General features: G+C 37.0%; 1 protein-coding gene across 2 annotated transcripts in view; it reads right to left on the minus strand.

The window, feature by feature from the left end:
• Positions 1-21,389, minus strand: part of LOC120854836 (lymphocyte antigen 75) — a 119,485-nt gene that overhangs the window by 34,814 nt on the left and 63,282 nt on the right. For both annotated transcript variants that reach the window (XM_040229176.1, XM_040229175.1), the window contains exons 26-34: positions 17,114-17,279; positions 15,517-15,684; positions 14,206-14,322; positions 12,200-12,394; positions 9,709-9,935; positions 8,004-8,172; positions 5,676-5,825; positions 3,133-3,255; positions 1,706-1,873 (exon numbers count right to left, since the gene is read on the minus strand). In XM_040229176.1, coding sequence (XP_040085110.1) covers positions 1,706-1,873; positions 3,133-3,255; positions 5,676-5,825; positions 8,004-8,172; positions 9,709-9,935; positions 12,200-12,394; positions 14,206-14,322; positions 15,517-15,684; positions 17,114-17,279 — 1,483 coding nt within the window. The remainder of the gene's footprint in view (positions 1-1,705; positions 1,874-3,132; positions 3,256-5,675; positions 5,826-8,003; positions 8,173-9,708; positions 9,936-12,199; positions 12,395-14,205; positions 14,323-15,516; positions 15,685-17,113; positions 17,280-21,389) is intronic.

Consider the following 21,389-nt stretch of genomic DNA (forward strand, 5'->3'; position numbering starts at 1 on the left):
TTCTTCCAAAGAAATTAGAGTGGTACCATTATTCTCACATTCCCTTCCCATCATCCTTTTGAGACCCTCATTCCCAGTATATTACCTTACTTTGACAGCAAATTGCTAAAGGCTGGTAAATGTCTGTGTTTGACTTACCTAGTGCCAAATAAAGTGTTATTTGCTTTAAAGGAAATTAACCCTTTAGGATGACCTCACTGAGTTCCTCACTATTCAATTTTAAGCACTGTTCCAGGCCCCTATCTACATGCTGCCAAGATGGAGTCATTGTGTCCCATGGCTTTAATATCATCTCTGTGCTGACTTTCCTTCTCTCTCAGATGTCCAGCTGCACACTAGACATTCCACATGGATAGCTCATCTCCACATGGATATTCAAAATGCCAAAACGGGAACTCTTGCTTTATACCATTCTAACCCTACTTCTCCCTCACCCCAAATCTACTCGTTCTCTATTCCACTAAGTATAGAACCTGAACACTTGACTCAGGATTCCAAAGCCCTACCTGTCTGACATCTGTCTCCTTTCCAGTTCTTCCTTAAGCCCACATCAAGATGTTCTGTCTTGGGCTCTCTGCTCCGACTGGTACCTCTGCCTGGTGTGACTCTTCCGCTGATCCCAAAGGCCTTGGCTGGCCCTTCAGATTTCCGCTTCCACATCTCCTGCTCTAAGAAGTCTTCCCTGATCACCCCTGATCTAGAGTAGTTAAACCCCCTAGTCTCAAGACAGTTTATGTGTGTGCATGCACATGTGCCTGCTCAGTTGTGCCTAACTCTGTACAACCCCATGGATTGCAGTCCGCCAGGCTTCTGTGTCCATGGAATTCTCCAGGTGAGAATACTGCAGTGGGTTGCCATTTCCTTCTCCAGATTCTTTACCATTGCACCACAGAGTTTATAACTGTTTGATATTTTCCTCTCTTTTAAAAATGGACCTGCTTGGTTACTCCTTAACTGTCTTCAATAGATTGTAAGCTCTGTGAGAAAAGGAATCTTACCTGTCTTGCTCATGGGTGCACCCCAGCACATAAAACAGATACTCTAAATATTTACTGAATCAATGCATAAATATGTAGATACTGATTACCTAGAGTTAAGGTTTTATTTTTAACATCTGTACACCAAAATGGACATTTTATGTTAATCTTTAAAAATGTTAATGTAAAAATTTTAGAGATTGTTAAGATTTTTGTGGTTAATTTATGTATCAATTATGATGAAACAGAAGTTCAAAGTATAATTTCCTATAGATACTTAGGACATTGTAACTAATTAAATACAGTCTTGCATTATTGTTTATTATGAGTTGTATGGGAATAGGGAGAAAGGAAATGAAATAACTGCAGAATTAGACCTTTGAGCTTTTAATCTCTGAACTATAGAATAAAATACATTTTAACATTTTCCAAGAAATGACCTCCCTACAACTCTGGCAGCTCCCATTTTTCTTAGGAAAGAATTATACAAAGTTTGGACAGTTCAGTACTTTCCTCTGGGAATCCTAGACATCTTGTGCATTCACTGTCACTTGTAATTCATTTTTCTGAGGGAAAGAATCTTTATGACTTAATCAAGTTTGTATGGATATACTCTAAGGACTAAGTACTCTGGGACAAAGTACAAAACTTTGTGCACAGTTGAATTGTACATTTATTGCCTGACCCATTCTTCAAAAAGGTTCCGTAAGGACAGGTTACATACTTACCCAAGGGAACTTTGCAGACAACTCTTCCGTAGCCACGTGAACATTCAACTTTTGTCCAAGTTTCATTTGAAGCTAACAAAATGCTACATTGTCCTCTGCCACTCTTAATTTTATTTGTCCATTTGACAAATGTCACTTTTGATCCATCTAACCAATTCCAAGACTGATCTAAAGAAAGAAGTTTGTTTACTGTAACTAAATTACTAAGGTAAAAAGCACATGGTTCATACATTTTATTTATTTAGAACTGTGCTGTGCCACTATTTTTAAAATGAAATTTATTGAAAGTGAAAATGTTAAAATCAGCCCATCAGTTGCACTTGACATATTTCAAGTGTTCAACAGCCACATATGCTTAGTGACCACCACACTGGACAGCACAGACAGAAAAAATTTCATCTTTGTAGAAAGTTCTATTAGACAGCACTTACATAGAGTATAGGTGGGATAAATGAAGTACATAATGCATGCATATTTATTGTGTGATGGGCAGATTTCCAAAGATCTGTATCCATTGTCCCTTGCTTCCCACCCATGACTTCTCCCCACTAAAAATCATTCACAACGTGCTGGTGGGAGAGGAAGAGTCCTGCAGGGTCCAAGAAGTCCTTCCCACCATGATTCCACTTCTGGTTCCCAGCTGATGCAGCACCACCTTGTGGTGCGAGTATAAACACAACTTATACTTCCCTCAGATGGCCAACTTAGAATTCATTCCCTTCTGGACACATATTTAATATTTTGAAATTCACATTTATTTCAATTATTTAGAATTCAAATTTGCATAAAATGTGAAGCCAACTTTCTATTATTCTATCAAATGTGTACTTTTAATTCATTCTTTATCCATTCTAAGTGCATGGAAACAATCTATTATTCCTTATTGAAAAATTCTTCCACAAATCTTTTTGAACCAAATCTCTGCAATTTTACTAAGGTAATATAAAAAAAATCTCATCATTAAGACTTACTCTCACTCTATGGTTACAAAAAAAAAGTAAAAATGTTTCAAGAGGGAAGGAAACAAGAAGAAGAGAACTTTCTGAATAATAGTTAAAAGCTATCACTACCAGGTGATAGACACTACAATGCTATGGACAGTAAGCAATGAGTTCCTGGTGGGATACACAAGGGACACAGATACTGCCATAGGAGAAGAAAAAATCCTGTTGACCCAAGCATCTTATGCCTCTAAAACAATTCCAGTTGATTTAACCTGATTTTCTATTTCATTAGTGTTTCCATCATTACTAATAAGTCATTCATTTATTCATCAGGAATTTATAAGCCTCTAAACCAGCAGACCTAGCTTATTCATCACCAAGAAGTGTCTGAGTTAGCCACCACTTGACATCCCTTAGTGAGGCTGACTTGGCATTCAGGACAAGTTAGAACTCTCTTTGCACACTCTACACAAAGATATTTACCGGCAGAAAGTTGAGATAATCCAAGCCAAACTCTCATGGTAATGTTATTATTTTCCCTCATTAGTCTGCTCACAAATTTATTCTCATTTTCATCCTTTATAGTAACGATAGTTGCAGAATGGGCTGTGGAAGGAAAACAAACCCTAAGTCAATTAGCTTTATGCCAACTAGGGAAGACTGAGGGCAGGAGGAGAAGGGGACAACAGAGGATGAGAAAGTTGGATGGCATCATTGACTCAATGGACATGAATTTGAGCAAACTCTGGGAGACAGTGAAGGACAGGGAAGCCTGGTGTGCTTCAGTCCATGGGGTTGCAAAAAGCTGGACATGACTTAGTCATAGAACAACATCAAGATTAAGATCATGAAGATATTCAAACTTGACAGAGTGTATAGCATTAATACACAAAAGTATAGTGTTAATAGCTTCCAAAAATGTTAGAAATATTTCTAGACTGAAACTTTGTATATATACATATCTTATGTTTCCTCAAAATGTTTACATGGTAATATTTCTGGGTCTTGGAACTATTTAACCAGTGAGATCTTCCTGTATGAACAGCTAGTCATAAGAAGTGGGGTATGTGATGGTAGAAATCTGTGTTCCCCTGTAGATTTTTAATACTCTCTCCTCAACAACCAGTTCTGTATAATAAGTTAACTTTAAATGTGCTTCTGCTAAAATGAAAATAAAAGCAAATAGATTTGAGATGTTGGAGAGCATCAGCCTTCCTTTTAATATTATTTATACATAAGGATACATGGTCATGATCTTAGGCATCTGGTCCCATCACTTTATGGGAAATAGATGGGGAAACAGTGGAAACAGTGTCAGACTTTGTTTTTTTGGGCTCCAAAGTCACTGCAGATGGTGACTGCAGCCATGAAATTAAAAGACGCTTACTCCTTGGAAGGAAAGTTATGACCAACCTAGATAGCATATTCAAAAGCAGAGATATTACTTTGCCAACAAAGGTCCATCTAGTGAAGGCTATGGTTTTTCCAGTGGTCATGTACAGACGTGAGAGTTGGACTGTGAAGAAAGCTGAGCACCGAAGAATTGATGCTTTTGAACTGTGGTATTGGAGAAGACTCTTGAGAGTCCCTTGGACTGCAAGGAGATCCAACCAGTCCATCCTAAAGGAGATCAGTTCTGGGTGTTCTTTGGAAGGACTGATGCTGAGGCTGAAACTCCAATACTTTGGCCACCTCATGCAAACAGTTGACTCATTGGAAAAGACCCTGATGCTGGGAGGGTATGGGGGCAGGAGGAGAAGGGGATGACAGAGGATGAGATGGCTGGATGGCATCATCGACTCGATGCACATGAGTTTTGGTGAACTCCAGGAGTTGGTGATGGACAGGGGGGCCTGGCGTCCTTTGATTCATGGGGTCACAGAATCGGACATGACTGAGCGACTGAACTGAACTGAACTAATATATGGTCATGCCATTGTATATTGTCCAAAATACAGTATGAAATTGAATGAGTGCGTATTCCTCAAGTTTGATAGGCTGCCTTGAACCCACAGAGGTAACAGTACTATCACCAGCATCAGGCAAGGGATAGAAATAAAATAATACCTGGACTTGGAAACTAATCCAAAATGGAATCAAATAGTCTTCAATCCAAACCAGCTTATCCATACTTGAACTAAAGCATGTCTTTTGTGGTGTAAAGTATTAAAAGAAGGGCAAAGGAAAGCATTTTCTCCTCTATAGATCTCCACAGTGTGCAAGTACTTTACCTTTTATAATATTAATCTCACATGAAAGTTTCCATCATGTAGTTAAGCAGTAACAAGGAGATTTTTTAAATCAGTGAAGTGTCTCCACAAGGTAGTAAAATAAATATAAATGTCATCTGCCTAAATTGCTCCCAAGGATGCAGGTCTTTGAAATACTCTAGGTGGTCTCCCTAGAAGTTATTTCACAGTTTGACTACTGTCTAAGATTCTCATGGGAGGTAATCTTTCATTTTAGTTAAATCTGAAGATTAAAAGTCCTGTCCCCTATAGTGTTCAGAGATGTGGGCCACGGGTCCGTTTTGCAGAATGAACAACCCATGCTTCTTGGGCTTTGTTACCCTGGTCAGGTTAAACTTACTTATTAATGACTAAGTAATGAAAAAATCTACAATTTTGTATTTACTGCTTAATCAACTTTACAAAAAATCTGCTTCTTAATCCTTTCATCTGAGCACATCTAGCTATATTTAAAATGGTTTCATTTGTCAGTATTTTCACATAATAGTTTATTTAGCAATTTTTTATTCTACTTCTTCCCAGTTACTTTTATATACCATCTACTTATTCTTATATTGATAATTTTTTAATGGCTGTTCCAATATTCCATTGAGTTCATATATAATAAAATACTTAACCATTTCTGTACCACTGAGCAATTAGGTTATAATGCTATTATAATTAGTGAGTGCTTCACAAAGATTTTCAAAAATATAATATTTACTTTAAAAGGTTTCCTTAAGAAAAATTCTAATGACTAAATTATTGAGAAAAGAAAATCAACACATTTTAACTCACCAAGCTCTGAGCAAAACTGTCTGGCTTCTGAGAAACTGTGCAATGCCTGGTCAGATGTGTAACAGTGGTCCCTATACTGAATCCACTGGGACTTGTTCCCTTTTACTCCTGGACATCTTGATGAGTAAGTATAAGAGGACACCTCTTTAGCTGTAAAAAATGTTAGACATAACTGTGAAAACGCATAGGAAAATATGACTGGCTTTTAAAATCTCACTGACACCATGGTTTCTGTAGGTAAGAGGCACTCAACTTCAATACACACCAGAGAGGGCTACAGCCCACACTCTGAGACCACAATCTCATTAGCTTTTTAGAAAACCATTTTTAAAACTGAGAATACAGAGGAAAGTACTTAACTCTCTAAGATGAATTTAGACTAAAGTAAAAACAACTGGAAAGACAGAATTGAGAAGAAAAGACAAGGCTGGGTAGGCCTGTAACAAATTTGAAGTAATAATTAAAATTCTTTCTTTCTTTGGATTCCTTTTTGTATTGATCACAAAGACCTACTTTTACCTTGCCATAAAAAAATCACACCCACATTGAAAACTTGGTAACTTACTTACAAAGCAGAACAGATCAGCACTGAAAAATCTGTCTCAAGCCAAAAAAAAGAGCAGGTGTGGCTTCTAAGCTCTGAACAATTCCCTTGGTTTCCATGTAAACTGTTTAATTTTCAGTCGTTTTGTGTAACACAAGAAGCCTGTGTAATGAAGCCTGTCCCCCTTAACACCATTGTTAATTCCAACAGAAGAGAGTATGAGAACTGGAAAGTAAATTGCCAACATCCTGCTGACCGGGTACAGATTATCTGAATCAAATATCTGATCTGGGATGGCCAGTCGCATACCCATACCATTGTTCTCTACGCATTATGCATGGGCTGCATGTCCTTCAGTCACTGAAGGCTTTCCTGCTTTTGTTCCTCATTGCAGTTTGGTAGAATTCTTCTCATTTATGATCCCTGTGATTCCAAAAGAATGGCTACTGCCCTTTACTTCTCCACTGAGAGACTTCAGGACGGTTCCCCATTCCTTATTCTGCATCTCTATCCTGTTTCTCCACTTGGGCTCAATCTTTTTTGAAATCTAGCTATTTGATCGGCTTCTGCCTCCACACTTTTCACTAATGCCACTAGTGTGGGGTCTAAGTCTTCCTTCAGTTTGAAAACTGACTACTCCTGGGTAAGTTTCCTAGCTGCAGATGACCAAAAGTCATCTAAAAGTTAACCTGCGAAGTCTGTAAGACTTGTGACAATTCTTTGTAAAGCTGTGGTGGAGGAAGAAGCTACTAACAAGTGCTTGATTCTGTCATACTGGGAAAACAGTATCTCTGACAAAAAGTACACTGCTGACTACTCTATCACTGCACAGGCAATGGTGTGTGTTGTTTCTTTAGACTCAAAACGTGCTGAACACTGGCTACCAACACATGGCTAAGACGAGTGGACTTTTATGAACGGGTTGGCTTTAAAAACAATTCTTCATCCCCTGGGAACATATGGAAATGCCTTATCTTCAAAGCCTATTTGTTTCTAGTCAAAGCTGCAAATGGCCTGTCTCAGACGGCATATATTTTCTTTCCTTATTGTTCTTTAGGGAGTTTTGCTTTCAACTCTCACATTTTTTTTTTTCCTGCAAAGGCCAGCCTTGTGGTAAGTTTGTTATATTCCTGTAAAGAAGATTCCATTTTGTTTGAAAGGGGATAAAATATACATCATGTAAAATTTACCATTGTAACTATTTTTCACTGTACAGTTCAATGGCATGAAGTACATTCACATTATTAAGCAATCATCACCACCATCCACCTGCAAACTGTTTCATCTTGCAAAACTGAAACTCTGCTCCAATTAAATAATAAAACCTCATTCTTTCTTCCCTGCAGCAATCACCATTCTACTTTCTATAGTAGCAATATTTGGAAAATGTTTAGTTACACAAAACATTTCTTTACTACAGAGAAACTTTCAGAGCCATTAATATGGTAAATAACCTAAGATTTTTCTCAAATCTATATCCTGTGGAACCTTTTTTTAAAAAGGAGAATCTCACTCTTTGAAAAACACTGCTAAGTGAAATTAAAATTCACAAATTCTAGAATAAAACTCACTGAGTAACAGAACAATTGAAAGTCCTTGAGAACAAATTCCTTGAATGGGCATATCATATTTGTTTCTCTTCACAAAGTATCAAAATTATTTTGCTACGATTTGTGAATAAACCTTATTTAATATCTATAAAAATTATTTTGCATACTTAATCAGGTACATAAAACAAATGTCATGTTTTAGTAAATATACAGCTATGTGAAATCAAGTCTTACATTCTGTAGGTTTATAACAAATAGCACCATCCTTAACAGAGTTGCAGCTTTCATGCTTCCAAATTCCTTTTGGATCCAAGACAACACAATTTCCAGCAGATTTTTTATCTTTCCATGGAATATAGTCAAAGGCACTGCCATCAGACCATTCAAAACTTGATTCACTTCCCTGTATTAAGAATAATAGTCATAATCTGAATTCATATGTATGACTGCAAAAGAACATTGAGATGAACATGCATACTTTAAGAAATATAGGAATGCAGTGTTAATTATTTGCTTATAAGTATTATAGATCTGAACATATTTGTAAAACCAGGGATTTACTTTTGATGCACTGATTTGAGACATTTGTTCTGGCATATAATTTAAATAGGACTTTAGAGATAGAGTTACTACACTCTATCTCTAGATTTCTTTTTTTAAGGATGAGTTTATATAACACTAGAAATTATATGACATGGAAATGGCTTCCACTTGTCACAATTACAGGTTTACAACCCTTCATATTACTCTAAATATTGTTTTTTATGTTTTATGTTTTATAGCTTTGTGTTCCTGGCTTGATTTTTTTTCATATTACAGAAGTTATCAAGCAGCAAGGGGCTGGAAGAGAAAAATAGTTCCCAAGAAATTCATATAGGAAGATTACTTTTGATTTGTCCTTAATTCTTAAATCCTAATTTGCCATCCTTTTACTTTTCCCACTTTATTTAGATTAGGCCTCCATTCTAATCTCAACAGACTGTTTTTTGTATCCTAGATATCATTATCAGTACATATATATATATATATATATATATATATATATACACACACTACTTAATAGGATTCAAATAGTGGCACAAAAGGCATGTTTACCAACAGAAGATTACTTTCAAATAGTGTCAATTTCTAGGGGGAAGTGGGGAGAAAATATACCTCTATATTTTAGATGTAGTTAAGAGTTTTACTTGGCACCTTATATAATTTTTTTAACTTTTATTTTGTATTGGGGTATAGTCAATTAACTGGAGAAGGAAATGGCAACCCATTCCATTGTTCTTGTCTGGAGAATCCCAGGGATGGCAGGGCCTGGTGGGCTGCCGTCTATGGGGTCGCACAGAGTCGGACTCGACTGAAGCGACTTAGCAGCAGCATAGTCAATTAACAATGTTGTGATAATTTCAGGAGAACAATGAAGGGACTCAGCCATACATATACATGTATCTATTCTCACCCCAGTACAAATTTTGTGCTAATAATCCTCTATTAAGGAAAATATCATCACCCCATTTGACAGATGAGGAAATAAGCTTGCAAAGGTATAATAACTTGCTTGGGGTCACCCAACATGTAGATAGAAGACCTGCCACTCATATTGGAACTCAGATTTTTCTGATCCCAAGCCGTTCCCTTTTTACCAGCTCTCCAACTGGTCTATCCAGAATAGGTCACAGTGGTGTTGCCGAGATATTAATCTACTGAGTCCTTAGGATGGCTTGGCAGTGTCTAGGGCAGCTGCAGTCCTGGCCAGTTGCCCTAGTGTACTCTACAAATACAATTTTCTATCTGTTCTACATTGTGAAAAGACAGAAAGCACTATAGTACGCAAATGCAATCCCAGGATTTAATCTGATGTTATACTTTGAGTTAATACTTTATGCTCAAATTTCCGACCCTCTAACATACTTGGAAAGTTTCTGGAAAACAAAACAAGACTTACATCATGACTTGAGAGCCCAACCCATAGCGGAAATCCATCACGCTTTACGATATCTTCCAGAAACAGCTGGCCATTTTGGTCATGAACACTTGCCAAATGACCTCCACTTTGAAAACATGCATTTAATGCTTCATACCATGTCACCTTTTTCTGAATAACATTATAAATACCATCTTCATATGGAATAAACTGTGGCAGAGTAGTATTATATTCTTCCTTGTAGTCAACTATAATATTTAAATTAAAAGTGTTAGTGATTAAATTTAAATTATTTAAAATACATAATTTGGGTAATATTAGACATACAATCATTTCAAAAGTTAAATAAAATTGGACTATAAGAAGGTCAAATGCATACTTTATCTTACTGCCACAGCTTATTTAATGGGCTCTTAACTATTACAATTGTCTCGGTGATTTAAAAAAGGCACAAACACTGTCTTTCATTTAAGGAGCTCACATATTAATTGGGCACAGAAAACACCAGCACCTGAAATGAGGGCAAAACAATTAACCACTAGAACACTTGCGACTGACTAGGAAAGGAAAGATTCATCTGGATTAAGAGAGTCAGAAAACCTGCTTAATAAATTAGGTCTCCAGATTATGGTTAGGTGAAATTAGTTCTAAAAAGAACTATGGTAACAAGAAAGTCAACTAAAAACAATCAAACCACCACAGTAATAACAAGACCACAATTATGAGGGTATTTCAAAGGGACACAAAAGCCATGTTAAACAGCTCCAGACGCCAAATCTGGAAAACTTCAAGGAAAATATTAACATAGTCTATTATAGCCCAAAGTATAAAAAAATAACCATGAGCCCAAACTGATATGAATAAATGCCTAAATAAATTTTTAGATGGAAGAGAACAGACAACTCTCCTATGCAGAACTCCAAGTTATTTATGTAGATATTCCCCACTGCGGGAAGGTAGAAAATAACTCTCCATTCCCTCAGTGAGGACTGAGCATGGTAACTTCCTTACAAAGAGTACGCTAGGGGAGGTGGGAAGAAGAGCAACTCTGTAGTGGAGGAAGCTAACAAACATTACCTTGACACAGGTGATCAAGGTCAAAATCCACAGTGACAAGTAATAAGTTACGTTGACAGCATATATCCTTCATAGGATGTGATGAGAATGACATTTTACCTCTTTGGCTTTTTCCCTAAACCCCAAACCCATAACCCCAGTTTAACCATGAGAAAAAGATCAGCCAACCCAATCTGAGGGACATTCTACAAATCACATGACCAGTGTTTCTCAAAATTGTCAAGAGAAGTAAGAAAATCTGAAAAACTATCATAGCCAAGAAGAACCTAGGCGAACATGATGACTAAGTGTAATGTAGTATACTGGATGGATTCCTGAACACAAAAATAACATGGAGTAAAAACTAAGGATATCTGAACAATATATGGACTTTAGGTAATAATCATCTATGAATATTGGTTTAGTTGTTGTAACAAGTGTCCCATACTTAAGACAGATGTCAACAACAGGGGAATCAGGTTATGGTATATATGGGAACTCTCTGCAATCTTTGCAACTTTTCTGTAAGTCTAAAACTATTCTAAAATGAAAGTTTTATTTAAAAAAGAAAAGAAAGAAGGTAGAAGACATCATCGCAGGAAAAAAATCCCATAAATAAAGGTACAAGTGAGAAAGGTTATACACTGTACATGGGCAGTTAAGAGATCAGCCTGACAGGAAAAGATCTTTACCGAACCAAAAATGTTGGGAAAAATGGAGACTGGGAGGAAGCCTAGAAATTTAGAAGAGACACTGGTTTCTAAAAAGTCTCAAAGGCTTACAGGAACTCAAAATAACTGATAGTAGGGAATTCCTGGAGATTGTTGATAGAAGTGGTACATCTGAAAGTTATTCTCCAAGAGTATGAACGGAAAAGATGGGCCTAGATGTGACTGTGATAGGCTCCATTTAGCAGAGGGCTTAAAGCAGAATGGCCATAATAACAGTTTTTAAGCTGTAAAAAATTTAAACCTGATATGCATTAAAAAATAGACTTATTTAAGGAATTAGGCAAAGTTGAAAAACATTCATTTTTAGCCTAGACTGTCAAAACTACCCACACATACTTTCTTATGCATAGAAATTTTATCCATCCTTCAAGGCCCAACCAAGTTTTTCCTCTTCTCTTCAATGGTTTTTAGTTTTCATTATATCTGTTTTCACTGGTGTCTTTTGATTTCTCAATAAATGTAAGCCTGTACATACTAAATAACTTAAGACTAACCTACATAAAACAACAATAAACATTTAATGCTGTTTTCCCAACTGAATTCATTTTACTCCTTGAGATCAACAGGGAGTGTGTCTTCCTTCCTCTAAAACCTCCATAGTGCTTCTCATGATACTGAATACAGGGGAGCTACTCAAAAAATTCAATTGCATAATGCCCACTAGTGGAGCTAATGGCTTTACATTCTCTTTCGCTGGAGTAGAAACTCTGCCTTAGCATACTTACCCATTTCAATTTTACAAGCCAGAATGCTGTGCTGGTGAAAGTATAGTAAGTCTTCAACAACATTAAAGGTTTGAATATCCCAGAAGCCATCAGTACTCAAGCCAGCAATAAACTTGCCATTTTTTATAGCTGGTCTTCCTGATCTCCAGTGTGTATATGACAGCGTGGTCTTATCAGACCACCTAAGAGAATTATCTAGAAAAGAAACATTTTTTTCCATGCTTAGAGATTAAATTAAGACTTGAATTATAGTTACAAGGTTAATATCTCAAACTCAAGTAATTTTCTCTTTTTCCCAACATTCTAAAGTTTGTATACTTATGTGTATTTCTCTAAAACAGCTTCCAATTTTAACAGTAAACAATGCTTATTTTTAACATAGAAAGTACAAATCATAAATATGAAAACTAAAATTTACTTACAATTCTATCATCCTGAAATAATTTAACATTTTGTTGTTACTTCATCCAATATTCTTTTTTTCTACATATATGTTTAATTGTGATGAAAATTAACATAACTATTTAAAAAATTAACATGTTATAAAACTAGTGGTAGAAAACTGGACTTAAACTATGCACAGTTTATGTGAACTGACTCTTTAGTTGCGGGGAGGTGAATGGGGGCTACTCTCTAATTGCTATGCACGGGCTTCTCCTTGCACTGGCTTCTCTGGCTCTAGGCGCATGGGTTCAGTAGCTTCGGCACACGGGCCTCGCTGCTCCATGGCATGTGGGATCTTCCTGACCCAGGGATCAAACGAATGTCTCCTCCATTGGCAGGCAGATTCTTAATCCCTGGACCACCGGGGAAGTCCTCGATTGTTTCTGATAATATAGCTAAGAAAGTACAGCAGAGGGTACACTGAAATCTCTAACTATATTATGGGCCTAGTTTCTGCTGCTCCACACAGGATCACTGTTTCCTCAGTCACTTTCAAGTAAAGCTAGAATTCTTGCCTGGAGAGCCCCATGGACACAGAAGCCTGGAGGGCGACAGTCCATGGAGTCGCAAATAGTTGCACTAATGACTAACACTTCCACTTTTTTTTCACTGGGAAGCTTCTACCTAGTTCCTCTCCATTTTTTCCTATCCCCAAATCTGAGTATTCAAGCATCATTAGAGAAAAGACTTGGGCAACTAAATACTATCATGATGAATTTATCTTCAGCTGGCAACCCAAGTCTTAGTCATTGCTTGATAGCTTAATTTTTGTTAACTCATCTGCAAGAAAATCTTGAGTAATTTTTAGAAAGAGACAAGTTAGATAGCAAAGAGCAGACTATTTTTAAAATGGCCAGATTTGAGTAACTTAGCTTCTTTGTCTACCCTACCTCTAGCTATCATTGTCCTGTGCCTCTCATTCAGCCCCCTCTTTGGGTAAATGTATGTTTTTGAGGCTTTATGCCCAGAGAGTGATTTTTTTCTAATTTCAAAACTTTATGATTTTTAGGACACCTCTTAAGGAGTATCTTTCTAAATTGGTCTTACTTCTCCTATCATTAGAGTCTGTGTTTTTTTAAAAGTTTCATAGCAATTATATCTTGGGTTTGTGGCATTTACAATCTCAAATATTCTAGTCCATTGACAGACTATGTGTCTCCTTTTTCTAATGTATACCCCAAGCCAATGATGAAAACCCCAAAATGCAACATTAGAAGTGTATTTCTATTCTCACTCAGGTCATATACCTAGAGATATAAAGTAAGTATTAGACATTTATGTGGGAGTGCAGTCACTTTTAGTTAGTCTTGTACTGCTAGGATGGAAAGTGGAAAAAGGAAATCATTTTCCACCATTAAACTCTAAGCTTGGTGGTAAAGGTATTTTAGTGGCAGGGCAGAGACACAAAACCTGTCTTGGTATCTGTGTAAGTTATGCTAAGTACATAATTATAATTTTGTATGTTGATAAATACTTTGAAAACTATACTTTTACAGTGTGATAAACAAGTAGTTCATTATGAACTATGAATATAGGAAAAAAACAGTAGATTTACAACTTACTTTCATAAGTTATACCTAACATGACCCATGAAGCCATGTAATTGTAATGTAGAAGCTGCTCAAGAACGAAGTTGTTCTCTTTTTCATCTCGAATGCTCAGAATATGTGATTTTGGATCTGGTAAATAAAAAAATAGCCAATGATTTAAATAATTATTTAGAACACTTTGTTTGATAAAGATTTAACAATTTTTGCTTCCCAGTTTAATACACTTCAAAACAAACAACAGTAGAAAATAAGTAAGAGATATAGATTAAAACCATCTTGTACTACAATGCATAGGTTGAGAAGTTTTCAAACATTTTGATCTTAAATTTGGTCTCATCGAATAGTGGAAAACTAGAAATTGAGTAGAGAATTTGAAACACTGATTTGCTTTTCCTCACAAGGCTTATTTTGAGTTGGTATAAATCCACATATATTAATGATACAATGTCAAAGACTATAACAAACAAAACCTCTTGAATGGGCTAAAAGTCAAAAATCTTCCTTTTCCTTAGAGATCATTGTTTTACAGGAAGGTTTTAAAAGTTTAATATTTCCCAAAGTGTGTTCCTCGGTTTCCTCAGAAAAGAGTTACACTGAAAAGAGCTTTACAAACATTGGTTAACCAAAGTTAAACTACTTCATTCATGCCAATATTTCTCAAAGTACATGCTAATGTATATTTGATAATGTTTTAACAGGAAACAAAGATGTGTGACATTTCTCATCCTTGTTCTTTTACTAAGAATCTTTTTTTTTTTTTTAATACAGCACCTCTTAAAAGTAGTGTTCCACAGAGCACACTTTGAGGAATAATGGTTTGATATCTTCCATAGGAATTTTCCACAAAGTTGATGCGTCCACTGTTAAAAAGTCACAAATCCTCAGTGGATCTCACAGGATAACCTTGAGAGCTAAAAGTATGCAATATGTATTTCTTTTAAGCAGAGCTGCTTCTTTACAGCTTATCTAAGCTTTCAGCCACTCAAACTGAACTGTTTTCTCTTTGCCCGCAGCCTAAGTTGATTTAACATCCCATTCTCTAGTCTCTGTCATTTCTTTTCCCTTGTAAGTAGAATCCACTTTGTTTATACACGTGAAGACAGACTAGTTCTCTAATGGATAGGTTGAAAATGAAGGAACTCCTGTACTTTCCATTTTCACTAAACACAAATTTTAATACTTTGTCATTGACAATGCAGAAAAGAGGAGATGGATATTTTTAAGTTCTAGTTACTACTGCTAATTAGAAATATTTATAATATACTCAGGTGAGATTCGTTTAAGAGCATAATGTAACATATAATGGCTATATAACATACTTACTCAGTGTCTGGCATTTAGAATGAACTTCATATTGTGTTGTTACTCTGTATCTATTTTCTGTTATCAAGAAATTGTAGCAAGAGTTCTGAAATGGTATCCATGGAGTACTTAGAACAGGAGATGGACACTGAAAACTGTCAACTGGTTTGACCTCTTTCTTAGTCTCATCTAGAAAAAGAATTAATGGTAAGAATTCTAATTACATATATAAATATTAAATTGTGTTCATAGTAATTAGACCTGATTTGTAGGAACTATTCAGGAAGCCAAGATATAATAACTTAGTGATGCTTGTTCTGTTTATGCTTGAATAAAATGTGACCTCTTAACTGGCTTTCTGTAGGAAGGAAATTATTTAATATAATTTTCTTTCCCCGATGTGGAATGAGTAGAATAATATGGATAATGAAGTGTTATTAGGTTAAATGCAGTTTCTGTCTTCTTGCATTGCCAGACTTCAAATACAAGGGGCCACTTCAGAGAAGCCATACAAACATAATAACAGGTACCTAAATATAACTGGGAATTCACCTTCAGTTTTCTGGTTACTGACATCTCTAATTTTAAAGAAACATTTATGAAATATGTGAAATATGTGTGTTTCATTTATGAAATATGTGAAGTTATTGCTCTAACCAAAGCAAATAGAAATAATTTAAAATCTGACACCTAGAAAATCTAAATTCAGCTTTTTCATTTTATGAAAAGGCTATACATTAAAAAAGATCCAAATAGAGACAGGTTCTACTCAAAGCCAATAAAACTGATTCAATATGTGGTAGAGACCATTCAGTACAGTATTTCTCCCAGCTCATGGCAACTTCCTTTGTGAATTAGTCTTTTTTTCTAACCACAAACCCACAAATGTGGGCCCCTGAAAGTTGTAAAACCACTTTCCTCTGACTGGGCTAGAGACTGCATATCTGACTCAGCTGAGTCTCTCAGATTCTCTCTACAGATATGAAAAGTGGGATTCAGAGACAGTCAATTCATCTCCAGTTATGGCTAAAATTGAAAGCTGCAGAGCTGCCATGTTTCACCATGTGCAGAGAAGCAGAAAGTATATAAAGATAAGAGTGCAGATTCACAGAGAGAAACAGAATAGACAGGTGGAAGACCTCTGCCTTACAGACCCATTTTCCTCAGAAGGTGCAGCTCTATCCCCGTTTCTGAAGATCTACATTTCTCTGAAGTGAGCTCATTACTGTTATTTGCAACCAAATAAACCTTAGCAGTAACTCATAAAACAAATGTGAAGTACTGAGAAGAACTGCAAAAGATGTAAGTTTTCCATAAGAACATAAACAAAAAGGTACACAAAATGAGGCTAACAAGGACTTAAAACTCAAAGGTCAATTACTATCATCTGTTGACAGAAATAAAGATAAAATACATCTAAAATAACAAGTTAATGACAAAATATTTAACATACAATAATTCTTGATTACAAATTTTCACAATAAATTTTGTTGTAAAAAGGACAAGATTATAATTGCTTTATAATTTTAAAACAAGATTTCAAATCCATTTCCCCCGAATTCCACTACTCATAAGACTGATAACAATTAAAGAGTTAAAATACTTGAAATTAGCATACTTCCTGAATAATAGCAAATAGCGCCTGGTTGATTATTATCGCAATCCGATGTTTTCCAGAATCCATCAGTGTCTAATACTACACAGTCTTCAAGTTGTTCATTATTTTCAGACCAGCGACTAAATTGAAGATGTTTCCCATCTAACCAACCAAAATTGAGTTCATCCTGGAAGGAGGAGAAATATATATTAAGTGACAATCCTTCTTCTTATCCCTATGGTTTGATTTTGACCCTTGTGGTCAATCTAAGGGCTTCCCTGGTGGCTCAGACAGTAAAGAATCCGCCTGCCATGCAGGACTCCTGGGTTTGATCCCCGGGGAGGGAAGATCCCCTGGAGAAGGGAATGGCTATCCACTCCAGAATTCTTGCCTGGAGAATCCCATGGACAGAGGAACCTAATGGGCTACAGTCCACAGGGTCACAAAGAGTTGGACATGACTGAGCATGACTTTTAATTTTACCTTATATTTAGTACATATTTACAAAGCACTTACTACATATCAGGCATTGTTTTAAGTACTTTGCAAATATTATATAATCCTCATAACAACCATATGAGGCACCCAGGTACTATCATATATCCATTTTATAGATGAGGAAACTGAAGTTATACACCATCAACACAGAGTGTAAAACCATAGTGAGCTGGGATTCAAATCCAGGCCATTAGACCCTGGAGTCCATGGTCTAAACCATTATGCTTTGCTGCCTCACACATAATTAGAACCATTGGTTGTTGGAAATCAGAAAGCTAAAATGGAGTGAGGACCACTGTGAGCACTGATTAACTTAGAGATAATATGTAGTAGTGGAAAGAACATGGGTTTGGAGCTAAGCATACTAGTTTCGAATTCTGGTTCAGTCATTTGTCAGCTTTTGATTGTGATATTACCTTGCCACATTTCCATCCCCTCTTCTATTAAATGGATGTGACACTTAATCTCATGGGTTAGAATCAATGGGGTAACGTGTAAGACACGTAAATCAGTGGCTAGCTGGTACACAATAAGAGCTACATGGGTGTTAGCTCCCTTTTAAACTCTCAGGCCCTGTGGATCTCATACCACTCTTTTCACACTTGTCTTTGAAGAGAAACTTCCTTATTCAGTACATTCTATTGTGCGGTAGAAATCTGAACATCTATCTTTACATCCTGACAAAAGCATGACCACCTGTCTTGAGAGAGGCTTTCAAGGTGATGGGTTGCGAAGTACAGGCCTGCCTGAGCTCTCCTGTGGTGCTGCCAGGGTACCAGGCCTTACACACTGACCCACTGAGGCATGCTTTCCTGAGGCCCATGGCAATTTGGCATTACTGGCTTAAGTGGAACATTGGGCAAAGGCCATATACAGTCCCCTTAGTGAATGAAAAATAGCAAATGCAGTCAAACCTCAACATCACCAACTATTTTATCCAGAATTGTTCTCCACCAGCATTCCTAAAAGATGATGCTGTGAAAGTGCTGCACTCAATATGCCAGCAAATTTGGAAAACTCAGCAGTGGCCACAGGACTGGAAAAGGTCAGTTTTCATTCCAATCCCAAAGAAAGGCAATGCCAAAGAATGCTCAAACTACCGCACAATTGCACTCATCTCACATGCTAGTAAAGTAATGCTCAAAATTCTCCAAGCCACGCTTCAACAGTACATGAACTCTGAACTTCCAGATATTCAAGCTGGATTTAGAAAAGGCAGAGGAACCAGGGATCAAATTGCCAACATTCACTGGACCATCGAAAAAGCAAGACAGTGCCAGATAAACATCTACTTCTTCATCGACTATGCCAAAGCCTTTGACTGTGTGGACCACAATAAACTGTGGAAAATTCTGAAAGAGACGGGAATACCAGACCACCTGACCTGCCTGTTGAGAAACAGTATGCAATCAGGAAGCAACAGTTAGAACTGGACATGAAACAACAGACTGGTTCCAAATAGGAAAAGGAGTATGTCAAGGCTGTATATTGTCACCCTGCTTATTTAACTTATATGCAGAGTACATCATGAGAAACACTGGGCTGGATGAAGCACAATCTGGAATCAAGATTGCTGGGAGAAATATTAATAACCTCAGATATGCAGATGACACCACTCTTATGGCAGAAAGTGAAGAAGAACTAAAGAGCCTCTTGATGAAAGTGAAAGTGGAGAGTGAAAAAGTTGGCTTTAAGCTCAACATTCAGAAAACTAAGATCTCTGGCATCTGGTCCCATCACTTCATGGCAAATAGATGGGGAAACAATGGAAACAATGACAGACTTTATTTTTTTGGGCTCCAAAATCACTGCAGATGGTGACTGCAGCCATGAAATTAAAAGACACTTACTCCTTGGAAGAAAAGTTATGACCAACCTAGAAAGCATATTAAAAAGCAGAGACATTACTTTGCCGACTAAGGTCCATCTAGTCAAGGCTATGGTTCTTCCTGTAGTCATATATGGATGTGAGAGTTAGACTATAAAGAAAGCTGAGCATCGAAGAACTGATGCTTTTGAATGGTGGTGTTGGAGGAGACTCTTGAGAGTCCCTTGGACTCCAAGGAGATCCAACCACTCCATCCTAGAGGAATTCAGTCCTGAATATTCATTAGAAGGACTGATGCTGAAGCTGAAACTCCAATACTTTGGCCACTTGATGCAAAGAAGTGACTCATCTGAAAAGACTCTGATCTGGAAAAGATTGAAGGCAGGAGAAGGGGATGACAGAGGATGAGATGGTTGGATGGCATCAATGACTCAATGGACATGAGTTTGAGTAAACTCCAGGAGTTGGCAATGGACAGGGAGGCCTGGCGTGCTATAGTCCATGGGGTCGCAAAGAGTTGGACACAACTGAGCGATTGAACTGAACTGAACTGAGCATTCCAGTTGTAAAGTTGTAGCCAGTTAATTTCTAAACCAAGTGGCCTCGAATGTGGCCCTTTGTCCCTGTGATGTTGCCAGTACTAGGTATTACCCTAGATTCCTTCTCCCTTGCTGCACTCCCAACTAACTCAGGTCCTTGGACCTTTGGAACTTCTGTTCCTTATAGATAAGCCATCCCACTCCCTCCATCTCTTTATTGAATACTACATCTGTTTACTAAGACTGTAAATATCTCTTCACTAAATTCTAGACCTTGATGGATCTTAATTAAAACCTGTCTTTTCTAACAGAGTAAGTTCCTTTCAGTACCCACAAGGGAAGGCTATTTGTTTTTCTTAATCTCAGATACCACGGAGCCATGAGAATGAGATCATGGGTATTTTTACCTTCTTTAGTACTTTCCTTTGAGGTTTATGCCCTTATCACTGCAATCGCCCAGAGTCCTTGCTTCTCTCTGACATTCACTGAGGTCTTGGCCCCCTGCCCATCTCTGATATTCACTAAGGAGACGCCCATGTCTTGCTCTGTCCTCCTGGTCTTACCTCTAACTTAGGGCGTTCTGTGTTCATGTGGTTGACTCGCCCCATTCCCAAACCTTCTTGACTTCCTCTTCTTCTAGACTTTCACTTCAGTGTACTAGAGTGACCTGCTGTCACAGTCACACTCCAGACTTCCTATACCACAACTGCTGTGCTGCAGACAGTGTAAACACATCTCAGTCCAGACCATCATCATTTTCTGCACTAATGTCTACAAGAAACTCTAACTGGTCTTCTGTCTCAGGACTTCTCACTTCCTTCCCCAGCTTCTCCACAGCATGCTTTTTCTCAAGTCAAAATCTGATGTTGTTACTACCATGCTTAGAAACTTTCAAAACCTCCCCACTGTTTTTAGTATAAACTTTCATTTCTTTATATCCTGCCATGTGCCAAAGATTTAAGGCAGTTTTTGAAAATATATAATAAAGCTACATAAAATATGATGAAGAGCAAAAGGGAAAAGAGAAAAAGAGGTAAAGATTGAAAACAGAATAAGAAAGAAGACCAAAATCATCAAGGGGCGGGGGGGGGAAAGTTACAAAACTATATGATACCAATTATCTTAAAAATAAAGACATGTACACAGAAAAATAACCTGAAGGATATATACTAAACATTTAAACCATGTTTATCACTAGATACTGGGGATTACAGGCAATTTCAATTTTATTCTTTTAATTTATTCTAACTTTATGACTTTTCTCCAGTGACAACACTGCTTTTGTTTTAAAAGATTTAATGTGATTAAAACTAGGAAATGTAATAACTGATTACCAGCTTCACAAGAGACACAGTGATGTGTTTCACACAATGCCAAATGTGACAGAGAAAGGAAGTAAAAGCAATGTTACAAAGGAACTGATACTGTGAAG

Source organism: Oryx dammah, unplaced genomic scaffold (genome assembly GCF_014754425.2).
Source record: "Oryx dammah isolate SB20612 unplaced genomic scaffold, SCBI_Odam_1.1 HiC_scaffold_27, whole genome shotgun sequence".
Taxonomy (NCBI): Eukaryota; Metazoa; Chordata; class Mammalia; order Artiodactyla; family Bovidae; genus Oryx; species Oryx dammah.